At 36.0% G+C, this 27,334-nt stretch overlaps 1 protein-coding gene across 2 annotated transcripts in view; it reads right to left on the bottom strand.

The window, feature by feature from the left end:
- Positions 1–27,334, bottom strand: part of LOC126298917 (synaptic vesicle glycoprotein 2B-like) — a 225,480-nt gene that overhangs the window by 7,433 nt on the left and 190,713 nt on the right. The window contains exons 10-11 of one of the 2 annotated variants that reach the window (XM_049990457.1): positions 19,713–19,930; positions 15,511–15,670 (exon numbers count right to left, since the gene is read on the bottom strand). In XM_049990457.1, coding sequence (XP_049846414.1) covers positions 15,511–15,670; positions 19,713–19,930 — 378 coding nt within the window. The remainder of the gene's footprint in view (positions 1–15,510; positions 15,671–19,712; positions 19,931–27,334) is intronic. The other variant, XM_049990458.1, reaches the window with a different exon arrangement.

The raw sequence follows: 27,334 nt of genomic DNA, 5'->3' as shown, positions 1-27,334 counted from the left end.
ACACTAGATCGCGTGTTGCTAAATCATTATAGCAAGTAACCTTGAAAATTAGATCATGCCGCAGGGTCACCTGACTTGTGGGACAGAAGGCTATGGGAGCTACGACCACAAAACAGAGCTCTCATCTATCTTGTGTCACTACCTAGAGTAGATACTGAATCGCTTATTCTTCTTTTCCTTTTCACTTTCCTTCTCCTCCAGCATGGGATTTGGGCTACTGGAGATACCTTCTCTTGCCTTCTAGTAATTCAGTCAGAAAGTAAACCAAAATGGTTTCCTTTTCTTAGCACGAGTATGTTATTTGCAAGCCAAAACTATACACCCCTGCCCATAAAGTGAGTGTACAAACTGGTGTTAGAAGTAAGATGTTAGATTCACCATGGGTTTGGTTTGGAGGTGCCATATACTATTTATTAAGTCAAGAGGGGATGCATCAAACTATCATGTGGAGTCATCTGGCTCTGTGCAAATGTTTAGTGGAGGGGCTCTTTGTCAGTCTGGGGTGCCTGCTGCAGTCTCTCCAGTACTGTCACTGCTGCTGTTGCTGTGCAAGTCCATCCAACCTCATCCTCTGACTCTTCCACGTTCACACAAGGCCATGTAATGAGTACAAAAAACCCAGCACTGCCCTGACATCATCAGGTGCCACTGCGCCCTGTTGCTGCCATACTGATTGTCGATCAGCAGATGTAAATGGCAACCTCCGCTATTAAGGAAAAGGTGTCGCTGGGGTTTCTGACACCAAAGACACCACTAAGAGCTGCTGTCAAAGACTTTTGGTTTTGTTCACATGCACAGTTTAAGGGATGTCCACAATCAGGTCACAGGGACAGCTGGAGATGGATACATAATTGTAAGCAAGGATGGGGAACTCTGGGTGGAGAATGAAGATCTGCAAAGGTGTCTTAATGAGAAATTATTGAATGTGGCACTGCAAAGCAGCAGTACTGTGTACATAATTACCCTTGTTTCCCCATTTCTGGGGCTCCCACAGATAATTCTGTCCCAGCCTATAATTGATTTTGCATTGGGTTATACATCCACAAGCAAACCAGATGAAAATACCCACATCTTCTTATGAAATTAAATGAATGTTGGGAAAATGTCCACATCACGTGATGAAGTGTTATTAGGAGTCACCAACTTTAAGCTACAAGGAGATTGGTGGAGCATAACAAAAAATGAGATACTACTCTGTGAGATCAGAGCTCACAGTGTGGATGTTTTCGTTCATGCGATTGACTCACATGTAGGTGCTGAGGTGAGGTGTACTTCATAAAGCACACTGCAGGAGACCATATGACTCATGTTTCTAAGCAAGGAGGCCAATCAACTTGTCCAACCCCCATCAGAGTGAACCCCTTAGATGGGTATTCATTTCTGAAATGCACTGTGCTTGTCACAAACACACAATCCTCAAGGCACCAGACTGGAACTGGCATGTGCAAACTGTAGAAAGATCAGATATGAGTGAATGAATTGCCTGACTTAATGGTATCACTCAGCTAACCAAATAGGTTACCAGGATGCTCGAGGGAATGTGTACAGGAGTGCAAATATGAGAAACCTTAAGAGAGCAGTTGTGCCACTGCTCCTTACTCCCCTTCTGTGAAGCAAATCCAGTAAGAGAGATGACTTGCTCAGGTAGCAAATATAACTGTACAAGGTGAAACTAATGGTAGGCAGTCTACTTTTATCACTAATACAGGTTCACAAACAATTATTTTGTTGGTGAAAACTAATCATGGTAGAGAGCTAAACTCTCACATTGTAGACTGAATATACTCCCTAAAATAGAATGTATCGATTAGATTGGTAAAATGTAGTCCTGGAAACTGATAGATGGAAGTACCAATGGTGTGGAAGTCTGGTCACAGTTTCAGTGCCATGTTTGGAAGTAATTATTGGCCATTCTCAAGACATACACTGGAAGACAAATATGGGGAAATGTCCACCCTTTTGGCAATGTTCCCACTGTATGGATGCAAAGGAGTTCAGAACAAATTATCAAGTTCTGACAATTCATTAAAGCACATACCATAGCAGTAAAGTTAAACAAAGGAAAGGAAATATTGGGTATTACAGGAAAAATCATATAGTTAGAGACGAAGAAAGATTTCTTAAGAGGAGATATTTTCTTAGTGGACCGATTAACTAGAAATGAAGGTTTAGATGGTAAGAAAACACATGTAAAGCATGGTTCCTCTTGAATGAGTGTGTCAGAAGAAGGGGCTTGAAGGTCATTATCCACAGTGTTGAGAATGGCTGTGATGTGGGATCTGAGTGGGGCACAGTTAAAGGGGAGGGGGGGGGGGGGGGGGGGTTTGCCACAGGGATCAGTGCTGGGACCACTTCTGTTCCTTATTTATATAAATGATGTGCTGTCTAGTACTACAGGCAATTCTAAAATATTTCTGTTTGTTGATGACTCTATCCTCATAGTAAAGAATATTATATGCAACACTGGCACTGTTCCAAATATTGCAGTTCATGATGTAAGTTTATGGCTTGCAAAAACTGACCTAATGCTAAATCACAATAAGACTCAGTTTTTAAAGTTTCTAACCCACAATTCAAAACTCCTGACGTTTTAATTTCACAGAATATGTGTATGATTAGTAAAATGGAACTGTTCAAACTTCTAGGTGTTCAGATAGATAGAAAACTGTTGTGAAAAGGCCACATTCAGGATCTTTTTCAAAGACTTAATGCTGCCATTTTAACTATTCGAATGGTATCTGAAGTAAGTGACGTGAGTGACAGTTTGACATGAAAAGTAGTATATATTTGCTTATGTCACAAGTCATTACACTTTGGGGTAACTCTTACCATTTTAAAAGGATATTTTTGGCTCAGAAATTGGCAGTTCAGGCATTTGGAAGCATTTCCTTGACTCTTATGCAGAAAGGTGTGTTGTATATTGCTGCATCCATTTTCAATAAGTTACCACAAGAATTCAAAAATCTTAGCAGTAATCCACATGCTTTCAAACTGAAACTGAAAATTTCCTCATGGGCCACTCCTTCTATTCTGTCAAGGAGTACCTTGAAAAATTCAATTCCTGTGTTATATTGTTGATTGCATGTATGTAAATTTATGACTTGCCATTTTTTGGGGATCATAAACATTTTATTTTATCTGTTATTACTTTTATGTTGTAATTTCATTTATTGACATGTTTCATGACCTTGGAGATTTGCTCCTCAATTTGGTCCTACTTTACTAGATGTGTAATGTAAAAAAATGAATAAATAAAAAAGAAGAATACCCACAGCTGGCAAGTTAAACCTTGAAATTATCAGTGTCATTTGCCATTTCATACCTATGAGGATTAGTGTTCTCTTCGATGGTGAATATAAAAACTAAGAAGTGAAATAGGTTTTAATTAGAGAATGGTTTGGTTATTTGTGTCTCCAAAGTAGAACCACAATCAAAGTACTACTAAGTAAACAGACGCAGCCCTCTTATTGAAATTTTTGTATTTTTATTGTGGTATAAGACCTACAACCCCTGCTTCCTTTTATGTGGCTAAGTGGCACCCATGACAGATATTGTTACTGTCACCTTATGAGTGTCTGAGCATCACATTGTCACTGATATGCAAAAGGTTAGCATCAATGGGTACAAATTAGCTGCACATGTAAGTAGAGATAATATGATGAGAGGAGGAGTTGCCATATATGTCAAAAGCTTCCACAGTGCAAAAAATTTAGAAACTAAAAAATTTTGTGTAGAGCAACATATGGAAGCATGTGCCACTGAACTTAAACTAAATGATGGCACTTTCATAATTGTAACAGTGTATAGGTCCCCCTCAGGGAATTTCCAGCTATTTCTAGAAAACTTGGATGCTTTGTTGTGCTATCTGTCAGACAGGGGGAAGCAAATTATCATTTGTGGGAATTTCAATGTTGATTCCCTGAAAGAGTGTAATAGGAAGAATGACCTTTTAGTATTACTCAGTTCTTTCAATTTGAGCTCCGTCATTGATTTTCCTACTCAGATAACAAAGAACAGCAGTACATTGATAGATAACTTTTTTATAGACCAAGATAAGTTTAAGGACATAAATGCTTATCCTGTTGAGAATGGTCTTTCAGATCATAGTGCACAGCTTGTTACAGTACATGACATAGCTCCATGCAGTATAATAAATCAGACTTTCAAAGCAGTGCGTTCAATTAACAATATAAATATTGCAAACTTTAGGGAAAGCCTACAGCAGCTAGACTGGGATGAAGTGTATAAGGAACCCGATGCAAACTTGAAATATAACTTATTTCACAATACATTTTTAAGGGTATTTGAAAATTGTTTTCCCAAGAAAATAGTTAAACATAATTCCAAGAAAACATATAAAAAACCTTGGCTAACTAAAGGAATAAGAATATCTTGCAACCGTAAAAGAGAACTGTATCTAACAGCAAGAGGGAGTACTGACCCCGAAATTGTTCAATATTATAAAAACTATTGTGCGGTACTAAGAAAAGTTATTAAAAAGTCCAGAAGCATGTGTATCATGTCTGAGACCAGTAACTCTGATAATAAAATTAAAGCAATTTGGAATATTATTGAAAGGGAAACAGGGCAACCAAGAGCACAGGAAGACTTTAGTGCAATAAAACTGAATGACAAGTGCACTAACAAACAATCAGAAACTGAAAATATTTTGAATAATCATTTTTTAAATGTCGTGGAGAAAATAGGATCTAGATCTTCACTAGAAGAGGCAAGGCTATTAATAGAAGAGGCCATACCTGCACAGTTTGAAACAACTGTAATTCCACCAACCTCTCCCTCTGAAATCAGTAAAATAATAAACTCTCTGAAAAGTAAAAGCTCTTACGGAATTGATGGCATTTCCAGCAAAGTACTTAAAGCTTGTTCCCCACAGATAAGTAGGATTCTCAGCCACGTATGTAATAGCTCTTTGGAGCAGGGTGTTTTCCCTGATAGACTGAAATATGCCATTGTAAAACCATTGCATAAAAAGGGGGATACGTCGGATGTCAACAACTACCGCCCAATCTCTCTTCTGACAGCTCTATCAAAAATTTTTGAGAAAGTAATGTATTCAAGAGTAGCCTCCCATATTTGTAAAAATAAAGTACTAACAAAATGTCAGTTTGGTTTTCAGAAAGGCTTTTCAACAGAAAATGCTATATATGCTTTCACTGATCAAATATTAAATGCTCTGAATAACCGGACATCACCCATTGGTATTTTTTGTGATCTCTCAAAGGCCTTTGATTGTGTAAATCATGGAATTCTTTTAGATAAGCTAAATCATTATGGTTTGAGTGGGGCAGTGCACAAATGGTTTAATTCATACTTAACTGGAAGAATGCAGAAAGTTGAAATAAGTGGTTCGTGTAATGTTAAAACAACAGCTGATTCCTCAAACTGGGGTGCTATCAAGCACGGGGTCCCACAGGGTCTTAGGTCCTTTACTGTTCTTGATATACATTAATGACTTACCATTCCACATTGATGAAGATGCAAAGTTAGTTCTTTTTGGTGATGATACAAGTATAGTAATAACATCCAAAAACCAAGAACTAAGTGATGTAATTGTAAATGATGTTTTTCACAAAATTATTAAGTGGTTCTCAGCAAACGGACTCTCTTTAAATTTTGATAAAACACAGTATATACAGTTCCGTAGAGTAAATGGCACAACTCCAGTAATAAATATAGAATTTGAACAGAAGTCTGTAGCTAAGGTAGAATTTTCAAAATTTTTAGGTGTGTCCATTGATGAGAGGTTAAACTGGAAGCAACACATTGATGGTCTGCTGAAACGTCTGAATTCGGCTACGTATGCTATTAGGGTTATTGCAAATTTTGGTGATAAGAATCTCAGTAAATTAGCTTACTATGCCTACTTTCATTCACTGCTTTCGTATGGCATCATATTCTGGGGTAATTCATCGTTGAGTAGAAAAGTATTCATTGCACAAAAACGTGTAATCAGAATAATTGCTGGAGCCCACCCACGGTCATCCTGCAGACATCTATTTAAGGATCTAGGGATCCTCACAGTAACCTCACAGTATATATATTCCCTTATGAAATTTATTGATAATAATCCAACCCAATTCAAAAGTAATAGCAGTGTGCATAGCTATAACACCAGGAGAAAGGATGATCTTCACTATGCAGGGTTAAATCTGAGTTTGGCACAGAAAGGGGTAAATTATGCTGCCACAAAAGTCTTTGGGCACCTACCAAACAGCATCAAAAGCCTGACAGATAGCCAACTAACATTTAAAAATAAATTAAAAGAATTTCTAGATGACAACTCCTTCTACTCATTGGCTGAATATATATATATATATATATATATATATATATATATATATATATATATATATATACTTAATCATTAGTGTCATGCAATATTTTGTGTAATGTAATTTCTTGTACAGACATCTTTTATTAACCTGACACGTTCCACATCATTACAAAGTGTCGTATTCATGATCTATGGAACAAGTATTAATCTAATCTAATCTAATCTAATCTGAGTAAAAACTGCTAAACACAATAAAATCTGTCAACTTCAAGTGATACACATGAGACACATTAATCATCTAAATGACGTTGTGGTGATAAAGTGCTGTGCATTTGCGTATAATCACTGAATCGTACCATTATTGTTACTGAGTTTACTCCTGATGGTATGGCTTAATCTCTGCAGGAAAGAAATGACAAGTTAACAGAAAACATGGAAGAAAAAAATAGCATAATGTTTACATCAGTATTATTATAACAATGAACAAAGTACAGTGAGACTTTACTTCATGAGCACTTTCAATAAAGAGTGATGTGCATTATGAGCAATACAAAACATAATCCAGAAAAAGGTTGAATCACTTAACAAGCAACTTTTCACATAAGGAGTCTGTTCAGTGCATTTTTTCTTTAGCCATTGGCAACCATTTCGAAAATCTTCTTTTGACCTCAATAGGCCACTACAGTTGCTACAGTTGAACAATAAGTAACTTGTTGTCCCATGACCATCCACTATTTTACAAGCTCCAGCAAATGAAAATGCTGCCAAGAATGCAGTATTCAGCCATACTGTTAGTAGCACTACTCAGACTGCATTTGTTGTGTGCAGCACCTCTGTAGTGTTCTCATGGATGATGTTGCAAATTCTCTGAGATTATATTGCAAACTTTCCTATCTTTGAAGATGCATGTTAATTTTTCATGGCCTCAGAATACCTATTTATGAATTCCATTTCAGATTTGTCATCGTTAACCAACACCAATTCAGTAAGGTTGGCCGTTTGCCAATATGTAGAAAGACGTTTCATTCAGCTAGCCATCTTTTGTGTTTAGCACTCAGTTTGAAAAGCAGACAAATACAAATGTCTTTAAACAATTTCTTGTACAAAAGGATGTACAGTATTATATATTATATCACTATTTTTATACCTTTAAAATAATCAGCATCCTGTTGACTTCAGAATTAATGTTAAACAAGGAATTATGATATTTTAATAAAAAGCAATTTCACTTTTCCTAGGCCCATGTTTTTTATAGGAAGTCCATGTAATTTGGACCATTCCTTAGTACAGTGTAAGCACAATAGATGGCACCACCTCTCAGACACCTCTGTGAATGGCCATGCAAAACATGTGGCATTGCCATCTGCCGTCACTCATATATAAACAGCTGGACTGAAAGGCTGGTGTGTTCTCACGGCACATGTTACTTAAAAAAGGTGGCTAGTGATAGGTTAGTATATTGTCCACTTTATTAGCTCAAACCACATTATATTTAAAACATGCTGTGGTGGTGTAGTGATATTTCCACATTCTTTGTGCTGTTCTTGCTCATGTAATTTGGACCACATTGAAGTGTATAATTTGGTCTGCTGGCCTAAATTACATATGAGTGTATCAACTCTTACAGATTTCCAGATGGCCACCAGGGAATAGCAACTGTGGAAACAGTGATCAATGCTTTCCAAGTAAGTGGGTTATGGCCTGTGAATAGATATGTTTTTATCAAAGGTGACTTTGCTCCCTCATCTATAACCAACCAGACTGAACCTCAAAGGGGTGAGAATGAAGTGTCCAGACCTTCTCATTCAACCACACACCCACTGTATATATCATCAGACTCCCGATACATTGAATGCATTTCATGACTGTTTTTCAGCAAAAAAATTAGTCCCCTTCCATCAAGAAGGAACAATCATAAGCATGGTACAATATCTGGAATAACTCTAATTAGAACTACTCATAAGATGATGCTGGTAATGACACAATTGACAAAACATAGGGCAAATATGCAATGGCTGTTATGACGAACAAAAATGATGATTGAAGTTACATGGCCTTCAGATAGCAATGAGACTTTCTGTCTTGTATATGGAGCATCATTTCAGGAGGACTGGATTCAGAGCAAGAAATGCAGAGGATGGTCACGCAAAAACTGTGCTGAGTTAACAAATCACAGTTTTTGTCTTTGTGATCAATGTTCACAGTAATCATCTGATATTGGGTTGTTATGATTTCCAGTTGACTTCTCTGTATTTGTTATGTATGGACAGGTTAGTATCATGTAGTTCACTTTAAATGACTATATGGACCAGATTACATGGATGAGGTCCAAATTACACAATACTGAATTTCAACTGTTTGCTGTTGTCTATAGAGTAGCTTCATAAAGCAATAAAATTTATATTCATCAAGTGATGTATCTTACTGAATATTACCCGAGAAAATATATTTCTAGGCTAGGGTTCACACAGTAAGGATCAGTCAATGATGAACTTTATGTGGTCCAAATTAGACAGGCTTTTGCTATTATGGTATCCGTAATGTTCAGACATGCAGTGTGCTGGATGTTTCATTTAATTTCATCCAGTTTTAAAAGAAGTCAACACTCATTTTTAATGAATTGTGGGAATGTTTGGTAAATTTTATTACATATTGTTTTAGAAGATGTTTCCCAACTCTTTTATATTGCACTATCAAAATAACAATGATTCACTTCACAGCAATCACAATTAACAGCACAAAAGCAATGAGAAATGAACAATATGACAAGCAATGATGATTTTGTCGGAATTATGATCAAGCCACAGAGCTATGAAAATGGAAATTACATTGACAAACAATATGTCAATTACAATTTAAGGTGAGCTCAAGCATACTAGATCAACTCATATCTTCTCTCACTGCTGCCAATCCTAGCTATAAATTTTTTGGTTCAAAGCATAGTTAGTAAAATGCATTGTAGTAATCCTGGTCCAAAGACTTGCACATGAGCTGTGTGTGTGTGTGTGTGTGTGTGTGTGTGTGTGTGTGTGTGTGTGTGTATTGTTTCAGCCATTTTGTATCACATTTTAATGTGAGCATCATTTAAATGCGATTTCATGAATTTTTCTAGTTATGTGTGATATTTTTACCACAGCTAATGATTGGCATGAAAGCTAAGACCTCAGTACTGCACAAGATGTTGCTCCTGCAGCACCATTTACACCTGGAAGTTAATGTGATCCTCCCCCTCTCCTAGAAAGCCTCTCAGAGGAACTCATGAATACAGTCTGTACATGACTTTCAGTGACCCACGCTGCCCTAGTTCCATTCTTCAGATGTCATAAGTCTTCAACAGACATCGTGTTACTTCTCTCTGAGTATTTGAAACGTTCAACAGGTTTGAATTAAATGCATATTCATTACTACAAATAAGTACCACATCTGAAAGTAAGTTGCTTTACAAAGTGCTTTCATGAACCCTTGTCACTTCCATGTGTCATTTCTACCAAAGTAGATAAATGTCATGAAACATATGATATTGGCCTCCCTGCAAATTCTGGTTGCACTATTTAAAGTGGTTAAATTGGAGCTGCTCTTGTGACCAATATCCCTTGAGCAAAGAACTCTGACATAAACGTAAGGAGGTGTGTTGGAATGTGATATATTTACAATGATAGTACTATCAGTGTCGAGGGGGCTCTATGTATGTACTACAGTCAGTCAGTTCCATGCTGTGTGTGTTCACTACGTAAAGAAAGATGTAAATTGTATTTAACTTTTCATTAATCAATATTCTCAACAGTAAACTCTGTCTGAACAGGTCCCAGAAGACCCAACAGTACTGACAGACTTCAGTATCATCCACATTCAATGAGCGTCACTGGATGTGGATATGGAGAGGCATCTGGTCAGCACACACCACTCTACCAGCCATTGCGGTTTTCATTATCAGAGCCACTATTTCTCATTCAAATAGCTCCTGAGTAGGCCTCACGAGGGCTGAGTGCAGCCCATTTTCCAATAGTGCTTAGCAGACATAGATGGTTACTCATCCAAGAGTACAGCCCTACAGCACTGAACTTCAGTGAACTGACAACAACCAATGTTATCACTGCAGGAAAACCATTGGCATTCTTAACAGTAATCCATTTTGTAAATCATTATATTCTCAAATAATCAATTGTTGCTGTGGAATCAGAATCAATCAATATTGCTTGAAGACAAACATCTTCACCTTTGACTGTTACCTTTACTTACAAATAGTATTAATGTTTATATATCAGCACATACTGTACAAGAACTAGGGTTATCAGACACTCTGTTGGTAATGGATTCTTCAAATTTTCATCAAAATTTAATTCCTCAGACTTTATTTTTTTACCCAGAGTGAATAATTCTCTAGTTTTGTATTTGAGTCTATTACAAGTTACATTTTATGGAATAAATGTAATCTTAACACTTATCTTCTTGAAAAATGACTTTGCAACAGTTTGTTTGGTTATGTTGAATTTCAAGAATATTGGCAGTGCTTCTGCTTCCAAACAAAAGCTACAACCAGCCATATTAATTTACATCAATTTCTTCAGCAATGTCTGTGATTCAAGTATGATTCAGAGTGTGTTTTTAATCTGTTTGTTTTCAATAGAAAATTACTTTCACATTAAAAATGCTTGAGGGTGAAAAAGATCCATCAAAGACCCTTCTGCAAAAAAAGTTTCACTCTCAATTTACAAGTCATCAAATATATCTCAAAAATGGGAAGATATGTTTCCATGGGTTAAGACAGGACCACACGAGAGTAAAGTATTTTGCACTTCGTGTAGGCAACATTTTCTTATTTTGTACAGTGGACAAACTGACTTGAAGCAACATGCACAATACAGGGGACATAAAATTAAGGAAAAGTGTAATTCTGAAAGAACAAATAAACTATCAAGTTAACTTAAGAGAAGAGCACGACGAAAGCACCACATGTGATCTTGGTTTAGTGTTTCAGGCAGTGCAACATAAACTAATTCCTAAATTATTAAAAAGTGGCAAAAGTTCAGTGAAATACAATTAGATCAATATGAATTTGACTGAAAAACCCTTGAAAAATTTTGTTTCTTTAGATGTGTACTTCTGCACTATTAATAATTTGTGCACCATATTAAATGTATGGAAGGGATAATACATATGTGTGTTCAAGTTTTGAAAATATTGTTGTATACAATTAACAAGTTATGACTACTTTTTTTATTTTACAATATCTGGAAACACTAATTAGAGCTGTTAGAGCAGATTTGATCAAAGACAACAGGAGTTTGTGTTGCAGTATGATTTACTGCTGTTTCCTCCAGTAGTTCATGAAACTGTTATAATTAAAGCAGAGATATAGCTTGTTGTTATGGTTAGTTCATAGTTTCTCATGTACCTCTAGCATTTATGCTGGGTTAGTCAAATGTCTTGGAACTGTACAAGCAGGTTCTACACTACATCCAGCACTCCCATGTAACAAGAAATTGTAAGTCTGTTTGAATGTATCAATTCCCTAGCTCTTCTTTAGAGTGCAGTCCTACTGATGGGTGCTATCGTCTTATCTGAAGGAAGTTTTTGACCTACATCATGAAGGATGATGGAAATTGAATGAGTCCCCCCTCGCAAGGGCACTCATGTGATGATACATAGGGGGAGAGGGGGAGGGTAGACCTGAGGGATGGCATATTTTTAATATTTCTGAAGATGAATGGTGACTTGTAAATAGCCATAAGAAAGTTCCAGCTCTGACCCTGTTAAAAACTGGTGTAATATTTATTTTAAATCATTTTCTTGAAAGAAAAATCTGACTACACTATATTTTTTCCTTTCCCTGCAAGCTAGGAGAGGCCCCCAGGTATGGGTGCTCTTGCCCACAATTAATTTGTACAAGTTACTTTGACTTCCAATGTACTGTTTGCGGATTAATTTCTGATACTCCCTTGCATCCTTCTACGTACATGATAGAAGAGGCAAACATGATCTTCACAAATATATAAAAAATCTCAGCACTGTACAGAAAGGAGTACATTATTAAAGCATAAAGTAAATGATAAACTTCCACCTTGTGTTAAATCAATCATTGAGGATATGACTAAATTCAAAAAACAGCAGAAATTTTATGTTTTGAATAGTCCTTTTCTGTTCTTTAGAGCAATTTTTTGACAGTGTGTAACAATTAGAGCAATGTGTGTAATGTTAAGAAGTCTCATAATAACTTACTATGTAGCTATGGCATATCAACAGATGACAGAATGCTTTTTATATGTATTAGAATGTAAGACTCATAATTTGATTGTGTGGTTATTATTATTATTATTGTTCTTCTTCTTTTATTATTAATCTGTGTTGTAATTTAAACACTTGAATGTCATGTATCTGTTTGTATATGATTTAGTCTGTAAGCCCATTACCATTTAAATGTGGTTATTACTGTAATAATCTGACATGTTCGACATCCTAGTGATGCACTCACATCAATGATTTATGGAACACGAAAATAAATAAATGAATTTTATTTCTGTTGCTCTGTTGTGAACTCAGACACTTTTTTGTACTTCTTTGAGACTAAGGTTCATCATATCATAAATTTTTGCTGCTTCTCTGTCGTTCTCACAACAGTGCTACAGTTCCTTGAAAAACAACTATTGTCTAAAGGAAGATGGTACCAGGTGTAGAGTGCAGAATCACACTGCTGCAAAAAGGATAAAGTAAATAGTGTATTGTGTAATAAGAGGACAAAAGTGTAGTTAAAAGAAAACTGTGCATTAAATGAAACTTTTGTTTGCATGAAAAGTGCACTAAAGTATGTTTAAAATGTATTAGTGACTATTTCCAGTGATCATGTTCTGACTATTTAGAAGAAATTGTGTGTTTAGCACCAGCTGTCAAAAGATGAAATTATAGGTGCTGTCAAGTGATACAGACAACTGTTAAGTGATATGACTCCAAATACTTTCAATGTGAATTATTTGTGGCGTGAACTCAAGAACATCCTGCTGAGGCCTGTCCAAGGAACTAGAAATACTAACTACTGATACCGATTATAATGATTCCTTAATGAAATTTGTCATAAATAAGATACCTCTTTTTGAAAACAATAGCTCAGGTCACAGAATCAGTAATAGAAATAAGCATAACCTTCACAAAGATTTAAAGTCAGTTTCTTTGGTGCAGAAATGTGTCCGTTATTCAGAAACGCTCATTTTGAGTAACTTTCCAGAAGCTAAAAAAGTTTAATTACCAATAAAGTTCAGTTTAAGAGGAACCTGAATGATTTATTGGTGGCCAACTCCTTCTACTCTAGTGATGAATTTCGTAGTAGAACTGTCTGATGTGTGTATATGTTATTAACAATATCAAATAATCTGAGTCTGATGTGAAATCTGACTTCTGTACATCTTCACTGATCATAAATGAGATAAACTGATTTTTCACATTGATAATGTGTGGCTACAACAGCTGAAGAATTATCATAAGCATAGCACTGTACTGTAGATTTACACACTTTGTGACAAGTTTGTTATCACCTTTTAAATTAATATACATTTGTGATATTTTTACTCTTCCCACATCCATGAGAACCATTTCACTTGGAATCTATAGATGATACCTTAGCAAATGTTTTTCTCTCTTCAACTATGTATTGTATGTTGTTATTCTGTTATGTGTTTGGGATCTTCTCTCTATGGACTAATTGGAACAAAAAGTACATCTAATCTAATCTTGTATATCTTACTGGACTATCACTACTGGAAGAAAGGGTGTTCTGGACAAATGTCATATGTGCAACATAGGGGATTCTTTCTATAATGAATGTCACTCTGCAGTTGAGTGTACGCGACTTTGAAACCTTGTGACAAATTTAAGGTTAATTCACACTCAATGTTAATGGGATGAAAAAAACAGAATTGAATGTCACTGTCAAATATAGATATGTTCCCACAAGATGGAACATTAACTTGACATCATTTCACTTAGCTCAGTATGAAATGGTCAAAGTGAGCTTGTGAGACATCATCTATGACACAAAAAGTTAGAAGATAGTATCGGAATGAAGGGACTTGCAGTGATAATAGAGTTTAACCACCAAAGAAAAATTCATAATGGATGACATTGATGGAGGTCATATGGCTGAATTCCCACATCAATAAGAAATAAAACAATATGAAAACTGTAATCCAGACATTTCTAAACATCAATATTTGCTTGGCTGAGAAAATTTAGATACAAAAACTTGTCATACAATCTTTAGAAAGCAATTCATAGTGCCTTTTTACTTTTCCTTCTGTGTTTTTTTTCCTAAGTGTCAACATGTGTCAATAACTGTGTTTTTGTCCTTGGAAGGAGCCAACTTTTTCACTATTAAAAATATATTTGCAATGAAAATAATTTAATCTAGTTCCATTCTTTTATCTGATACAATACTGTAACTTCTACTGTTTCTGCTTTATAATTTCCAAACATAGTCTTTGTGAACCTGCCTATCCCGATCAGTCTTTTCCAAATATTCTTGATTCTCTCCTTCGGTATACTTTGGTTTTATGTATAGCTGGAATGAAATAACAGCACCAGCTGCACATTTATTTTGAAGTGCCATTACATGTTTCAGCCAACAAAGTCATTTTTAAGAGGTTGTGTGTCTAGCATCATGGAGGTACACAGACAGACTGGTTCCAAATAATTACTACAGTTGCATACCCTACACCACCAAGTTCCACATGCTGGACAATAAATTTATGTACAGTATTGACTTTTTTTCTGGTTTTTATGTCCAAACCCCAGAATTCTTCTAAGGCACACCCATTAAAATCTTCAGAGTGGTATTAAATTAATTCTCATTTACTTATGTCACTGTATTGTCCTACACAGACTAAGTTACTTCACACATATAACAGGAGAAAATAAATACTATTTAATGGCATATAAATACCAGCTATGAAAGTCTTTTTTGTGTGATGTTATACATAACTTCATGTAATGAAACAACAGAAGAAATAACTACTTTATGTTTATATTCAGACTTATTGCTAGAACATATTACTTCTGTACAACATGTAATGTTTACATCATCAAAATATGTGCAGAAAAATCTTGAATGTGAAGGCACTATTTTTTCAGCCACTCTCATAGCTACAGAAATAATCATGATTTAGTATACACATTATGTGACTTTGATTAATTTTGAGCAAAATATATCAAAGGGTACAAAGAATTACCTTAAGTGTGTGGGATAGGACTCAATAGTAATTACATCAATAACATTCCATCCAGCTATAAACATGAAATTGAATATTGCTTCAAATATCATGACAGCTGCATCTGTATCTAGGAACCAAATAAAAAAAGCAGCTATGCTGGATAGGAACATTGATATGCCTGAAAAAGTTTATGATATACACATTAACAAATATTTCTGATAACATGATAAGAACATATATTCACACAAATGAACAATTAACTGGAAGCTTTTTTCTCAGATACAAAACATCCTACTGCAAATAATATACTACCGCTACTGGGAGAGTTGGATATAAATATGTAACTTTTGATATTGCATTATACTTTTCTTTACAACCAATTACTGGTGAGGTAAATGCATGATCAAATAATATTAACAGATGCAGATGAAAAAGACAAAATAATAGTTAGATATCACAGTCAATCTTTTGGCATTAAAGAAAAAAAACCATATAATAATTAAAGTAGACTCATTGCAAAATTAATGTGATGAAACACAAACCTGTGGCACATATGAAGAGTGACACTACAAATTAGCAATTAACTTCAAACATTCACACTTTCATCAGAAGCAAATTAACTTTGCCAACAAAGAGGAAAAAATAGGATCTCTGCCTCAAGCCTACTATATTTCTTTAGTAAAGTAGAACATTGGTTGGCTATTTGGATTCTAAGAAAATGGCTCAAGTAGAACAGATACAGTCTGTGAGAGTGAATAGTTAGATGAGAAATGAAATATGAGGTACAATAGAGCAGATCTTGATAAAAAAAAAATGTTTACGCGATTTTACGGTTTGAATGCACTAGTTAGAAGCACGAAAACATTATTGATTCCAGATCATTTTCATTTGTACTGGAATCTCTTAAGTACATAAACAATATACACTAAGTGATGAAAAGTAATGGACACTCGTAAAAACATATGTTTTCAATATTAGGTGCTTTGTGCTGCCACCTACTGCCAGGCACTCCATGTAAGCAACCTCAGTAGTCATTAGACACTGTGAGAGAGCAGAATGGAGTGCTCTGCAGAACCCACAGACTTCAAATGTGGTTAGGTGATAGGGTGTCGCTTGTCTAATAATCTGTATGTGAGATTTCCACACTCCTTTACATCCCTACGTCTACCATTTCTGATGTCATAGTGAAGTGGTAATGTGAAGGGGCACGTACAGCACAAAAGTATACAGACTGACCTCATCTGTTGACTGACAGAGTGACAGAGATTGCTGACAGTTGAAGAGGGTCATAATGTGTAATAGGCAAACATCTATCCAGAATTCCAAACTGCATCATGATTCACTGTAACTACTGTGACAGTTAGGCGGGAAGTGCAAAAACATGGATTTCATGGTCGAGTGGCTGCTTATAAGCCACACATCACACCAGTAAATGCCAAACGATGCCTCACTTGGTGTAAGGAGCATAAACATAGGAGGACTGAACAGTGAAAAAACGGTGTGTGGAGTGAAAAACCACAGCACACAATCTCCTCAGTGCAGCACTCCATCAACAAAGAGCCACCATTCCCCAAGAAACCTTCCAGCACCTGATTGAATGTATGCCTGAGAGAGTGTGAGAGAGTGGAAGCTGTCATCAAGGCTAAGGGTGGGCCAACACCATATTGAATTCCAGCATTACTGATGGAGGACACCACAAACTTGTAAATCATTTTCAGCCAGTTGTCCGGATACTTTTGGCCACATAGTGTATACTGCGGCTGAATGATGAGACTACAAAGTCTGTATCACAATAAGCAACACTATCACAAATACACTCCTGGAAATGGAAAAAAGAACACATTGACACCGGTGTGTGAGACCCACCATACTTGCTCCGGACACTGCGAGAGAGCTGTACAAGCAATGATCACACGCACGGCACAGCGGACACACCAGGAACCGCGGTGTTGGCCGTCGAATGGCGCTAGCTGCGCAGCATTTGTGCACCGCCGCCGTGAGTGTCAGCCAGTTTGCCGTGGCATACGGAGCTCCATCGCAGTCTTTAACACTGGTAGCATGCCACGACAGCGTGGACGTGAACCGTATGTGCAGTTGATGGACTTTGAGCGAGGGCATATAGTGGGCATGCGGGAGGCCCGGTGGACGTACCGCCGAATTGCTCAACACGTGGGGCGTGAGGTCTCCAGAGTACATCAATGTTGTCGCCAGTGGTCGGCGGAAGGTGCACGTGACCATCGACCTGGGACCGGACCGCAGCAACGCACGGATGCACGCCAAGACCGTAGGATCCTACGCAGTGCCGTAGGGGACCGCACCGCCACTTCCCAGCAAATTAGGGACACTGTTGCTCCTGGGGTATCGGCGAGGACCATTCGCAACCGTCTCCATGAAGCTGGGCTACGGTCCTGCACACCGTTAGGCCGTCTTCCGCTCACGCCCCAACATCGTGCAGCCTGCCTCCCGTGGTGTCGTGACAGGCGTGAATGGAGGGACGAATGGAGACGTGTCATCGTCAGTGATGAGAGTCGCTTCTGCCTTGGTGCCAATGATGGTCGTATGCGTGTTTGGCGCCTTGCAGGTGAGCGCCACAATCAGGACTGCATACGACCGAGGCACACAGGGCCAACACCCGGCATCATGGTGTGGGGAGCGATCTCCTACACTGGCCGTACACCTCTGGTGATCGTCGAGGGGACACTGAATAGTTCACGGTACATCCAAACCGTCATCGAACCCATCGTTCTACCATTCCTAGACCGGCAAGGAAACTTGCTGTTCCAACAGGACAATGCACGTCCGCATGTATCCCGTGCCACCCAACGTGCTCTAGAAGTTGTAAGTCAACTACCCTGCCCAGAAAGATCTCCGGATCTGTCCCCCATTGAGCATGTTTGGGACTGGATGAAGCGTCGTCTCACACGGTCTGCATGTCCAGCACGAACGCTGGTCCAACTGAGGCGCCAGGTGGACATGGCATGGCAAGCCGTTCCACAGGACTACATCCAGCATCTCTATGATCGTCTCCATGGGAGAATAGCAGCCTGCATTGCTGCGAAAGGATATACACTGTACTAGTGCTGACATTGTGCATGCTCTGTTGCCTGCGTCTATGTGCCTGTGGTTCTGTCAGTGTGATCATGTGATGTATCTGACCCCAGGAATGTGTCAATAAAGTTTCCCCTTCCTGGGACAATGAATTCACGGTGTTCTTATTTCAATTTCCAGGAGTGTATATAACAACAAGTTATCACAGAATTTGTGATGATTGCACAAAAGCAGCCATAGCTCGGTACTGAAAATATTGTTGGAAATGACGATATCATTTGCACAAATATTGTGATTTCCTGTACATTCCAGGTATCACAGTTATTCATTTTTGTGAAAAAGACAAAAAAATTGGATCTATAAACACTAAAAGAAATTATTAGTGTTACAAAACACCAAAAAATAGTATATCAGGTCTCTATTGTGAAAAAAACAGGACACAAACTTTTTTGAAATATGTCACTAAAATATTAGACACTAGAAAACTGTTTAAAGCTCTTTGCAATCAGTCAGAAATATAAAATCAGTGATTACCCTACCTTTCTTTAATTGAGTCTGTTAACACTACAGAATTAATATACAGAACAGAATTACGGAAACGTGCGATGAATGATGAGATCTCTTTAGTTACATCTGACTAATAGCAGGAAAAAACTATAATTAAACTCAGAAAACTGTAAAACAAATCTATGAAAGTACTGAAATGATCATACTTTTCTTTCACATTCAGTTAAATCCCTGAATGAACCATCATGACCAGAAATTATTCTAAGGAAGGAATCTGACAACTGAAAGTGAAACATAATTAGATATGTCTATATTGTAAGTTTATTTCAGTAACAATGAAAGTAATTAGTGTACACATTCACTCATTTTTCAAGTAGTAATCTAATGTCTAATTCCCAAGGTATTCCGAAACACATATTAGTTATTATGCACACATGTGCAGTACTTACTCAGATTTATAGAAGGCATCTTCTTAAAATAGGTAGTGCTTTCATTGCTTAAGCTAAGGTAGCAGCATTTTTATTTACAGATTGACTATGTGTAGATTAACCAGCATAAAGAATAAACTTAAGGCTAACTAAACTGAGGAACTAACTACTTCAGCAACATAAATAATGATAAATTTTGTCACAATAATATTATAGTTAAAGATATTTTGCACAGACCTATGACTTTTACTCTTCCTGTCTTGTCTATAATAAATCCTGAGATAAATGCCCCTGGCAGAATAGCTAGTTGACCAACAAGATTCTCTTGAAACACTTCCTTTAAATAAATGTTGTAATCAAAATCCTTTTGGCAACCAGGTATCAAACTAAGTTTGGTATTATTTTGGAGAAGACAGTTTTTGAAGTGCTGATCAGAAAGATTGGTGTCGACAAACCTGAAATGATCACATAGCTACTGAAAAGAGTGGAACAAAATAAATTATTTTACATACTTAATGGAATACCTGTACCTGCATTTATCTATACATCTATACAAATAAATCTAGTACTTCAGTTACATATTCTAAAACATACTTCTAAAATATATTAGTAATCTGCAGTGGGAATAATATATCCCCTAATATTGTATTACACTGAGGCTAACACGAAAATATATCAAAACAATGGGAGAAAGCAACTGTTAGAAAAGTAACACTGTGCTAGGACTCATAACAACGCAAAGTAAGGAATTTATAGCACAAAACTTTAAAGAAAAACAGATACTTTGACAGTTATCTAGAGACATGGAAAGACAAAGGTATGGGAACATGGTGTATAGAAGGATTTGGTAGTGATTCTAGATTAGACATTCAAAGTCCGGGTGATATATGAGACAAAACATAGGAGCTTTGATTTTAAAAATTAGTGCTAATTGAAGCACAAGTGAATTCAGATTGTAAGCTTTTCTGATTGTAGTTCAACAAATGAGCTACTCAAAGACACTTCTCAATTCAACAGAAACCTGAGATTACTTTAGAGATTCAGTTTTTGTTCCATAGGCCCAGAAAAAGCACATAAGAGCACTGTCACTTGATGCCAAGAAAGAGGACACATTGAAGAAAAGTTCAGTCACAACCTAATGTTTGCTTCAGACTAGGCTCTTTTTAATTTTCAGTGGAGTGTACAGTGGTATGATGAGTACCAGCAATAGACTGCAGTTCATTGGGAATACAGAAACAAACTTAAATAACAAGCTAGAGATTTAATGTGTTTTCCATAGAACTGGCCACAAAAATGTAATGTAAATCAAGTAATTTCATGAAGACCTAATGAGAAAATTTTAATCAAATAGAGACCAAAAATATATCAAACTGAAGATAACCAATAGATATAATAACATATATGGGAGAAACAACTCACTGACACATACTATTGATCATCTCAGTAGTACTGCAAGGCTCAACTCTTCCCATTTTTCTTAATTTTCCTTAAAAACGATGTGCCTTCAAAATCTAACATAAACAGTAACTGTATTATTTGTCAATTAAACAATCCTCTCTCATAACATTAAAGGCTCTTTATGCTGCCTCTGCAACAACCATCTTTTGTTTACTATGGATAAAACAGCTCATATGATTTTCTACCCATCAAATAACCATGAAATGCACACAGAACAAATAATAATTGGAAATAAAGATACTGAATAAGTCAGTGATACTGAATTCCTTGTGATGTGGGCAGATAGCACACTATAATGGAATATGGACACAGATAAACTGCTGATCGAAGTGAGAAGCCTCCTTAATGTCTCAAGAGTACTTAGTCAAAGGTAAGAGTTGACTACTGGAAGAACCATGGCTCTGGCGAACGCTACTGTTTTGTACAGCATTTCTCTCCAGAGATCAATGCACAAAACATTTTTCTCATGCACAAATGAGTTGTGAAGATTGTTATATGGTCGTCATCACATAGAACCACCAAGCTAATTTTCAAATAACTGGGAATAATGCCTGTGTCATACATATAGACCTTAGAGACTGCCTCATTTGCAAATAACAATCTTCATGTGTTTCCAGGAAATAATCCTATGCACAATCACTACAACCATGCTAGTGGGAATGTTAATCTGACAAGCATGAGACTATAAATTACACAAGAGAGAGAGGCACAAAGGCTGTATATTTTACAATAAATTGTCTTCCTCAGTCAAAAATAATAAGAACTCATTAGGAAAGCCACAAGTATACTGCTCCAAAATTGTTTTAATTTGGTTACTAAATTTATGGAGATCAGTTTATGCCAAAGACAACTTTAATTTTGCTTATAGTGCTATGATACTTGATGTAATGGTAATTAAGTTACAATTAATTCTCACAATGATATGTATATTGTCTTTCACAGTACATGTTAACATAGTAACAATTATAGCAAAAAGATATATGCATATTTAACATTTCTAATAAGATGTATAACGATTTCATGCATGAAAGATAAAATATTAATGCTTTTAAATATATCTACAGAATAAACATACAATCATAAGGAGATGTCAACAAATGTCTTAATGTCTTATGCTCACCCATTTTCTTGATGAAATTCCTAAAATACTGTCAAATGAAAGACCTTTTGAAAGATTTAAGTAAACTGTTCAAATAACACAGAAATCAATCATGAAAAAGTACTGAGGGACAATAAAAGTCAGTTGCTTTAGGTCATCATTGTCTTCCATTAAAATGTTAGTCATCTTGACCTGTTCTAGTCTCAGCGGGAAGCTTCCCCACCAGCTTTTCATTGGCTGACCCAGCAACCTTATGCCATTGGGATGGGAGTATAGAATTGATTTTTGGTTCCTCCTTGTAGATTGTGGATGTTTCCTCCAGTTGTTTTGATGGTTTTGAATATAATGTGTAATGGGTTCCATTTGAAGTATCAGCAACACATGTTCATTCATTTTATGACCCCATTTGGTGTAACTTAGATGTCTGTCTAAAATTTTTTAGCAGGATGTTAGTCTTTTCACATCATTTGCCTTTGCTGTTCACAGTTTGCTGCCATAGCACAGTCAGGTCTGGCTAAGGTCTTGTAAAGGCATATTCTGGTATGCATCTTGGCTAGGGAATGTTTCGTTACAATATTGATGACTCCCATTGTTTTTTAATACCTGGTGGCTTTTTCAGATAGGTCTGTTTATGACAGAAAGAATAGCTTACTGTCCAAAAGTGCGAATGTATTCACTCTTTGTAGAACTTTATTTCTCAAACATATTTTGCTTTGAACTGGATATTTTCCACAGAAGGCTATAGACTTTTTTGTGTTGACATCCATACTGTATTTCTTGGATATAATCTGCAAATCGTGTAGAGAACACAGTAGGTCATACTCTGAAGCTACAAAAAGAACTAAATCATCTATAAAAAGTAAAGCATCCGGTTTTGTGTTTCTGTTGATTTGAATGAAGCCGTGTGGCATTTATCTCCACTCTTCGATAACTTTATTCATATATCTAACAAATGAGCATGGTGAAAGGCTGCATCCCTGTCATAATCCTGCATATATTCTGCCAAGTCTGATAATTTGTTCTCTTTCTTGACAGAGATTTAATTTGTTCTGAAAATTTTATATATATTATGGTATAGATACGTTTCTGGGGAACATGAACATCTGGTAGAATCTGTAATAATTTGTTTCTGTTGTCTTTATCAAAAGCTTTTTCAAAGTCAGTCAAGGGAATATTTGTTTCTATATTGAGTCCTCTTTGTTTTTCTGTTTGCAGTTCAATGGAAACCATGATAGGTTCGTAGTGTCTGTATAATTTATTTTAGATGTTCTTGGCAAACATTTTATATGCAGAGTTCAATAAGCTTATTCCTCTGTAATTATCTCAGTTTTCAGCTCTCCTTTTTTGAAGATAAGAATTACAGTTGATTTAGTCCAGCTCTCAGGTATATCATCTCCTGATCAAATCATGTATAAGAAGTTAAGGAATTTGTCTATAAAGGATTATCTTCCATATTTCAACAGCTAAGGATTGGCTGAATCTTCTCCTGAGCCTTTATTACTTTTTAGTTTGTTTAATACTTCTTTAAAATTACACTTAGAGATGGTTTCTTTTGAACAGTTCCCTCAGAGATGGATTATAAAGAGGCTCTGGTGCCTTAGACCATAGACTTCGAAAGTACTGCAACCATTTAAGTAAGGATATGGGATTTACTTTTATAGCCTCTTTTATCTCAATGTTCAGATTTTTAACAATATTGAACATTTGTGGCTGGGATCTGTAAGTATTAAGTTCTAAATTGAGGCCACAAAGTCTTTGCAAATTTCTCTGGGTTTTCATGAATGTTCTCATCCTATGATATTCTATTCCATGCATCTTGGCTAGGGAATGTTTCATTACAATATTGATGACTCCCATTGTTTTTTAATACCTGGTGGCTTTTTCAGATAGGTCTGTTTATGACAGAAAGAATAGCTTACTGTCCAAAAGTGCGAATGTATTCACTCTTTGTAGAACTTTATTTCTCAAACATATTTTGCTTTGAACTGGATATTTTCCACAGAAGGCTATAGACTGTTGACAGATATTTCACAATTGCTCCTTGTATGTCTTTTACAACCATTTTGGCATCATTGTCACATTTTCTCAGTCCTTTCTTCCTACATTATTTTGCTTTTCTGCGAAGGCTATGATCAGCAGATTCTCTTAGAATGTGTGGCGGAGCCTTCCATTTTCCTTTGAACTTAATTTTTTATACATGATATTCTCACTACCACATCATGTCAATTTTGGTATAACCAAAGTGTACTACAATCTCTCAAAAGGCTGACATGAAAGGCAAATTCTTTATTCATTGTCAGTTTGTGTAGTTCTTTGTATGCCATCTTGGTGTTATCCATATGGGACTTACCCAGATTCAGTTTCAGGACTTCAAAACACTCTTGCATCCAATACCACATTAGCCACTTTCTTATCACTAAGAATATAATCTATTATTGACCTGATGTTCTGCAATGTAAATTATCTGAACAACAGACCTATATCACATCAATTAAGTGCACAATTCTTGGCCATATTTTTCATTCTAGTGAAGAAACTTTTGTTAAGACTGATCTGCATCTTTGTAGAAGTGATTGTAGGTGTTATAAACAGTTGCTGAGAGAAATTCAGAAGATTTTTCCCATTTTAACACACAGAAGACTTCGGCAATTTTCTGGTTAATATTATATTTCTTTGTCTCCAGAAGCCTCTGTGATAGTTACAAACTGTCTTGTGATAAGAAAATGAAATGATTATAGGTTAAATCCTGAAATTTCAAATTAAAGTTGCCTTTATAGACAAAAGCCAGCACATCATTTTGAGGAGACAAACAAAATTAATAAATGTAGCATCTATTTAGACTTGGAAATTGTGAGGAGATGGCTGCCATTCACAATAGATCAAAATTATATACTACATTTTATTATTTATGTATATATGCTTATATTCAACTGATTTTGCAAACAAGATACATCAAAACTGTGAACCCAGAATACAGGAACAAACATGTCATCAGATATACTATAGGACAAAACTTAAGAAATAGTTAGGTATGTATCCAGGTGAACACAAATCAACACATTAAGCATAAATAATACAAAAATAGTATTAGGTTCCACATAAACAGAATGCTCAATAATAACAATCTAAACGTGAAAGACAAGCTTATAAATACACATCAAACAAAAAAATTCTAGAAATGCATGCTGACTCACAACTAATGCGGACAGAGCGTTTGGCAGTACTGGAAAAGCAAATCTCAGCTGGATGATATTTACTCCAAACAATGGCTTTCATATGCGACAGCTCATACTGCAGAGTAACATACATTGGGTATGTCCATTTCCCAACCAGTTACATACACAAAGTATGTTGCCCTACAGCGTGAGGTGCTTGAGGAGATGATACGTGCAGAATATCCAATTGGTCTTCAAATTACACAAAAGGGCTGAGCATATTGCAATACTGCAAAAGCAAATCTTGGCAGGATGCTGTTCACATGTGTAGCAGCTCATGCCGAAGAGCAGCATAACTTGGGTATGCCCATTTCTCTATCAGATCATACACAAGATATGTTGCCCTACAGCATGAGCTGCTTCAGGAGAACAAATGTGCAGAATATCCAATTGATCTTCAAATGACAGAAAATGGCTATAAAATCATAATAAAAGGTAGCAGTAATATATATAAAGAAAAACAATTATCAGTACCCAACCAACATACCAGTACATAAACATGGGATCTTATCCAGTCAACATTTATGTCTGAATCATAAAAACAGAGCTGACACTCAAAACAGTTTCCCATAAAATGTTATAAAATCATACATTAGACTTTAACAAGAGATCAAAGAAAAAAATGAATTTCATGTCATCAGGAAATATGTAAAAAACATATTTATTAAATGAGAATTTTTATTTTATTGACAAAAACATGAAAACATGCAATTTATTTATACAAATGTTCATCTTGACCATTAAATTATTATGATAAAAAACTATCGTATAATAGAACAGATGACAGACTTTATTGATCAAGTACATTTCCACACATAATAATGTCAAAACACAATACAGAGTTCAAATACCTAAGATAACAAGGCTTTGTGACCACGATGTTTCAAATATTTCAAATCTTCACAGTGATAAATGCTACTGATGATAACCTTTTGAAATTCTAGAGTATGTAGTGTTCCCAGATAAGCCATCTAACCATATAGATTCAAATGAATTAATGCAGCATATCCTTTTTACCCGCTCACTGTCATGTGCAATGTGAGTCTTCTGTGGGATTTCCACACATAATAATGTCATAACACAATACAGAGTTCAAATACCTGAGATAACAAGCCTTTGTGACCACGATGTTTCAAATATTTCAAATCTTCACAGTGATAAATGCTACTGATGATAACCTTTTGAAATTCTAGAGTATGTAGTGTTCCCAGATAAGCCTTGTAACCATATGGATTCAAATGAATTTATGCAGCATATCCTTTTTACCTACTCACTGTCATGTGGAATGTGAGTCTTCTGTGGGATTTTATGAGGAAAGCTTTACTGATATTGGCTTTACTCTGAACATAGAAGTTTTGAAAACAATGCTCATGAATCAGCCTATAAATTGGTGGAAGATTTGCTATCTAACAAAATACTAGAAACATCAACAAACATAATGAAATGTGGACACATTTTAAAGCACAGATAAGACATTTAACTAATACCTACATATAAAACCAACAGCAGAAACCCCTTTCCTGCTTTCTGTTTCAGAGTTAGGACTTCAGCCAGTTTCCTACCTTCCTCCGATGCAACAATGGTATAGTTATGAGTCATGCAGTCTAAAGGCTTACAAAAATAAAAATAAAAATTATTAATTGGTAGTTTCTTTTTGGCTAATCATTGGATAACAAGAATATGGCTTAAGTTATGTACACTACTTTATGAGATGCCATATGTGTTTTGTGATAATGTCAAAGTTATGAAGATGTTTCACAATTCTTGCATATACTATTTCTCAACGACTTTAGTAATTGTAGTCAAATAATATATTGTATCATTTCTGGTTTCTGTTTTAACTCCTCTCTTGTGGAGAGACTTCACCATGGAAAATTTCATGTTAGGAACAGCATCTTGATTTACAGAAGCATTAAATATGTGTCCTAAGCTTTTCATACTACAGCTTTTAGAAGTTTACTGGAAATGTTATCTACATCTGTGTTCATTTCTCTTTAAAGAGGTAACTATGATGGTAAAAACCAAAGAAATATGAGCTAATTTTGACATTCACTGGTTTGTTATTTTTCCCGTGCATCATTGATGAA

This window comes from Schistocerca gregaria, chromosome X, assembly GCF_023897955.1.
Source record: "Schistocerca gregaria isolate iqSchGreg1 chromosome X, iqSchGreg1.2, whole genome shotgun sequence".
Taxonomy (NCBI): Eukaryota; Metazoa; Arthropoda; class Insecta; order Orthoptera; family Acrididae; genus Schistocerca; species Schistocerca gregaria.
Note: the sequence above shows the minus strand (reverse complement) of the source record. Positions and strands in the feature narration are given on the sequence as shown.